Below are 5,198 nucleotides of genomic sequence, written 5' to 3'. Positions count from 1 at the left end.
GACCATAACAGGTTGTTCTAGGTTAATTGAGGGACAGAATGTAATTTCCGCGAAGATCATGCATAACGTATCTTTCATATAGGCGGTAATACCATTTAAAGAATCAACAACAACGTACTTTTATACAGTAATATGAGGAAACTTTGAATGCACTTATTGCACAGAGATGTAGAGTTTGACTTAAGTGGTAAGAGGCCAGGTAATTTGCAAATATAAATCTCACTATCCTCTTATTTACATGATACGGTTCCTTTGACAAGAAATTACCAAAGGCCAGTTGTTTGCTACGAGAATAACAGTGAAAAGAGCACTACTTTGTCGGGAATTTTCTATGATAAAAACTTGTTCAGAAATCAAACGTCTACGTTAACAACACACACCATGGCTATCCCTTAGTATCTGGCTGGACATCTTCTTCTCACTACTTTTTTCCCTGGCCACGCTTCAGCCATTTGATGAGGGCCAGTCTCTGCTTGCTTCTCAAGTTGCCTGGTTCATGCCCAAAAAGAATTCTGGGTAATTCGGCCATTCCATGACAAGGGAAGATCCCCGATTCTCATTTCATTGATTTTTTTATAAGTGTCGGGTCACCCAGTCCTACCAGCAAAATACAGCACCGACTGAAGTTTTTAGCTTTCGAAACTTGCCCAAATTGTATCGGTAGGTCCTGGAATTCGTCCACAGAAAGGCCAGAGAGACAACTTCACACGTGAACCGTCATGTTTACAACAGAGCATTTTAGGCGTCCCAGTCTGCATGAAACCATCTCTCGCCTCTGTCTCCGTTACGTTTATGCCTGTAGACTCAACTACTGAAATCTCAATTCCTTGTAAAAACCAACCAGCGTCTTAATTTTTTTGGCAGGCTAGGTATCGGAGAGCCTGAACATTTATGCATGCGCTGACGGAATCTTTGAACAAGAGAGAAAAATGTAGTACCTTCAGACGTGGCGCTGGAGCGTCGTACCAAACGAGTCATCCCGGGATTTCGGTCCGTGCGATCGCTTTTCGGTTTTGTAAACCGCGCATGTTGCCAAGACGCAATAGTTGAGTTATACGGTCATTTGAAGCAGGTTGTGCTAATTTTCCGACGCTTGACCATCCGAATCAAAATTCAAGGCAGAAAGGCTGGAAATTCCACGAGTTCCCTGTTATCCTTGGCTTATCCGTAAACCCGGAACACATCATTCCCCGTAAAAACCCAGAACAAATACCATCCCCCGTAATCCCGGAACACACACCATCCCCTGTAAATCCGGAACACACACTATTCCCCGTAAAACCAGGAACGCAGACCAGCCCCCGTAAAAAAAAAAAAAAAAATTCGGCGAATACATCAAAAATCTTTAATCCTTAGTGTGCATGTCACACGAAAACCATTTCAGCAGTAATTTCCATTGCCCTTTTTACTTTTGGTCGGATTAAAGCGTTTGCTAGTCACTGTTCTCTTCCAAGGACGCATCGGTGGAAAAAATGTCCATGATTTTAATGCCTCAGTCAGGGAAGCAGAAAGTCTCCTCATAGAAGAGACGCTGGTTAATCCTCGTCAATGTATTCAAAAGGCTCAGGAGGTTCTGGTCCTTCCTCGTCGTCTTCAGCGCCAAAGCCCATTGGAGAAGAAGCTAAAACAAAAACAAGAAAAGGTTGTTTGTCGCTACAATAACATCAAAACAAAACTCCGCATGCTAACAGCAATAACAAAAGAAATATTCACCAAACGTGACCGCATTTTTGAGGTTTCAAACACCATTTTCCTGGGACTTCCAAGTTAAAGATTGGGAGGAGCAAGGATGACCGCCTTTTTACGTTTGGGTGCCTAGAAATCGTCCAATCACGTCTACTTACTGACATCGTCACAATTATTTAAAGCAGGCAATATTACCTGGAAGAGGTTCAATCAAATCCTCTGGTTCATCGGACTTCATGACTATTCCACCAATGTTAACCTACAAAACAAACAACAAAGTGTTTAGCTTATCTGAGAAATGAAAACAAAGTTTGTAATTCTATAAATACTGTACCGGCTTCATAGGCATGTAACGGCTGTCTTCAGGCAATGAGATTACTTTGAGCTACAAACAAGAGAAAAAATCAGTTGTTAAATCAAGAAAATGGGAGTCAAAACTTGCATACGAATTCCGAAGGTTAAGCCGAGTGAAACCACCGTTAACTCTTCAGATTAGCTTACGGAACGACTTCGGGAGTCGTGTGTCCCCAGTTTCATCAGGAACAAACGGCGTTGGAGTCAACTCGTTCAGTTAAAACAAAATATCAACACACACTTGCGATGGAAGCACCCGAGGTGGATTTTCTAACAGTTCGAATTCGGGTTCCTCTTCCTCCATCTTCTCGCTGCTCTCTCTTGCACTCTTTTCAACCGTCGATTCCTCGTTTTTCTTTTCTTTCTCCTCTTCCTTTTGAGCCTAAAAAAAATTACACTGCCTTTAGCAATTAATTACTATCTTGCTTTCAGTCATTATGTTCAGAAAAAACAACAAAGAAGCCCATAGAGAAGAACTAAAATACCCCAGATTTCATCTGGCATAGGTGGAAATTTCCATTACTTCTCAGCGAAATTTGGAATACCTTCTCGCTATTTCGATCCAAAACCGGTCTTAAATTCTTAGTTCTGTTAAAATAATTTCGTTCTAGAGGCTCTATAGGTATCATCAATGAAGACAACAAAGAAGGGCATAGAGAATAACAAGGAAGTAAAAAACACGAAACGACGATCGACAAAGTCCCATTACGACAGAGATCTTACCCCGTCCATTTTTTCATCGGTAGCCTCTGATTTTTTTGCTCTTGATTTGATTTTGTTCGTAATTGACAGCACTGCTTTTTTTTTTTTTTTTTTTTCAAGTTTTATTTATTGACAAGAAACAATTTAAGTTGTTACTAGGCTGGCTTGCAAATAGCGAGAAGCTGATTTATTACATACAACAACAACATGTTAACATTTACTCTTCGTGCTTTCAAATATTTAGAAAGTAGAAGAACTTAGGAGAAAAAGAGAAGAAAGCAGTCTAGGTAAAAGAACAATCCGTAAAGAGGAAAACTACAGACTATACTTAACCTCAGTTGGAAATTTAATTTTTCATCTTGCTAATGTGGTAACCTAAAGTAAAAACGATGAATCGAGAATTGTTATCCAATACTGGATATTTCAATGTATACAAACTAAGCTTTTACTGCAGTCTGGGGGACACTAAGCACCATACAACTAACTATGCAAAGCACAAACTGTTATACACGTGTACTTGAGTCCAGCTGTTTTGGTTCGAGTCAAGAAATAAATTAAAAGTCTGCACCTCGCAATTTGATCTTGGTCTGGAAGGTGGAAATTTCAATTACCTTTCCGTGAACTTCCAAATAAACTGTACCCTCTCTTCATGCATTTCTCTTTCGATAATTTCGTATTGAAAGCTTGGTTTAAACCACCGAGTCTGAAATGAGTGCGGTTAGAACAACACGGCAGTTTCTTTTTAACATAAGGGAGCTTTAGCAACGACAACGGCGACGTCAACGAGAACGTCACAAATTTGCATATTTAGTGGGCAAAAACAATAGCTTCTCACGCTCTGCACGTGCGTTTTTCACTTTTGTCCATTTCTTTGCCGTCGTCAGCAAAGCAACAACGTGAAATTACCAAGTTTGAGGTGTTGTGGAGAACGTCAGCACCTGTAGATAAATTTTCATTTTTCTTCCCTATATTACGCTCCGCCCGTTAAGGTTTCATTCCTGAGGGACTGCCCAAACCTTTGTCATATTAAAAGGCTTGGAATAGTCGAGAAGTGATCGCAATAACGTGAATTTATGTTTTTACATGACGTTCTCGTTGCCGTTCCCGTCGTCGTTGCTAAAGCTCCCCTATAGCGTCTCAAAATGATGCGCTAAACTCGCCCAGGCTCATCAGCTTGAACCCAAGTTGTTCCGAAGTACCCTTTCTTCGGATTTTTCTGACTCCAGCTAATAATCCCTCTAAAAAAAATAGCCTCTCGTCAAAAGAACCATTGTCCCACAAATCATACCTTTTCTTTCTCCCCTTTCTTTGGAGGTTTGAGTGGCTCTGGGTAAGCGTTGACAACGATGGCTTAGCGTTTGATTTGAACTGCATCTTTGGCATCTAAAAGGAAAGGACGAGGCATTTAAGCACCGTGAATGTCCTTCTATCTACCTTGCAGCTCATTTCCTTGCTTTCTTTTAAGCTACTAATGCAATTCTGATGAAAGGCCTGCTAAAATGCAAGTCCGCCGTTCTTATTATCACAAATTGCTCCAAGTTGTTCCAAATTTTAAGGGAGCGGTAACTGTCAAAACATGTAAGTGAAACGAACAGGAGCTCACTTCCTCCACAGGACTTAAAAATTGTTGTTTCACGAAGGACGACATGCAAAAATCGTTGGTTTTGTCCATTAAATATGCAGATTTGTAGCGTCTTATGCTGCCATCGCTGGCGTGACTGCGTAAGCTCGCTATGAGCAAATGTCGGACTGCGTTCGTTTACAAAGTTGTTAACATTGATCGAGATTAATACATCTTGAAATTCAAATGACTCTGCAGGTAAGTTCACTTCATGTTACTTGTCGTCGCGTGAAACAATCAACATAAATGATTCCTGAGAAAATTTAATGTAATACAAGCATTTTCCAAGAGTGTTTTGTTTGTTTCAATTTAAACTTACCTTGAGGTCTGAATTAAGCCCAATGATACAAGAAGGTGTAAACGCCAAAGAAATGAAGTGCGACAAAGGAAACCCCCAAAATCAAACGTGTGTAAACACAAAGAAGCCAACTACTGCCGCCATGTACATGTGGCCCGCGCGCGACTGCAGCGAGATCGTCACGTTTCGTCCACCTTGAAAAAACAAAAAACAACAGAAAATTTTTAAACACTCCGATTCTACTTCTACGCCGGCATTTATAAACACGCCAGCAAGTACATGTACCAATTCAACATTAAATTTGTTTCTTTGAAGAAGGTAGAAATCACAAATCTTCAACTGATGTTTATGGCCATCTCGCGATCTGCGATGCTTGGGAAATGGTGACTATTTTGTAGTTTTTGCTTCTTCCTCGCCTCCATTATTGTTGACAGATAACGCTGCAAATGGACTGGTAGAAGTGCCGTTTAAGTAAATATAGAGAATGAAAGATTTACAGTCGTGTGTTCACGTTGTCTCTAAAACTTTGAATATTGG

General features: G+C 40.4%; 1 protein-coding gene across 1 annotated transcript; it reads right to left on the bottom strand.

Annotated features, from left to right (window-relative positions):
• Nucleotides 1–1,535: 1,535 nt before the first annotated feature.
• Nucleotides 1,536–2,772, bottom strand: LOC138039890 (26S proteasome non-ATPase regulatory subunit 1-like). Its single transcript, XM_068885721.1, has 5 exons — nt 2,764–2,772; nt 2,282–2,422; nt 2,021–2,071; nt 1,882–1,945; nt 1,536–1,621 (listed from the first exon to the last, which is right to left on the bottom strand). The coding sequence occupies exons 1-5, from the start codon at nt 2,770–2,772 to the stop codon at nt 1,536–1,538; spliced, it is 351 nt and encodes a 116-aa protein (XP_068741822.1).
• Between the last annotated feature and the right edge of the window lie 2,426 nt (nt 2,773–5,198).

Source organism: Montipora capricornis, chromosome 3 (genome assembly GCF_036669925.1).
Source record: "Montipora capricornis isolate CH-2021 chromosome 3, ASM3666992v2, whole genome shotgun sequence".
Taxonomy (NCBI): Eukaryota; Metazoa; Cnidaria; class Anthozoa; order Scleractinia; family Acroporidae; genus Montipora; species Montipora capricornis.
Note: the sequence above shows the minus strand (reverse complement) of the source record. Positions and strands in the feature narration are given on the sequence as shown.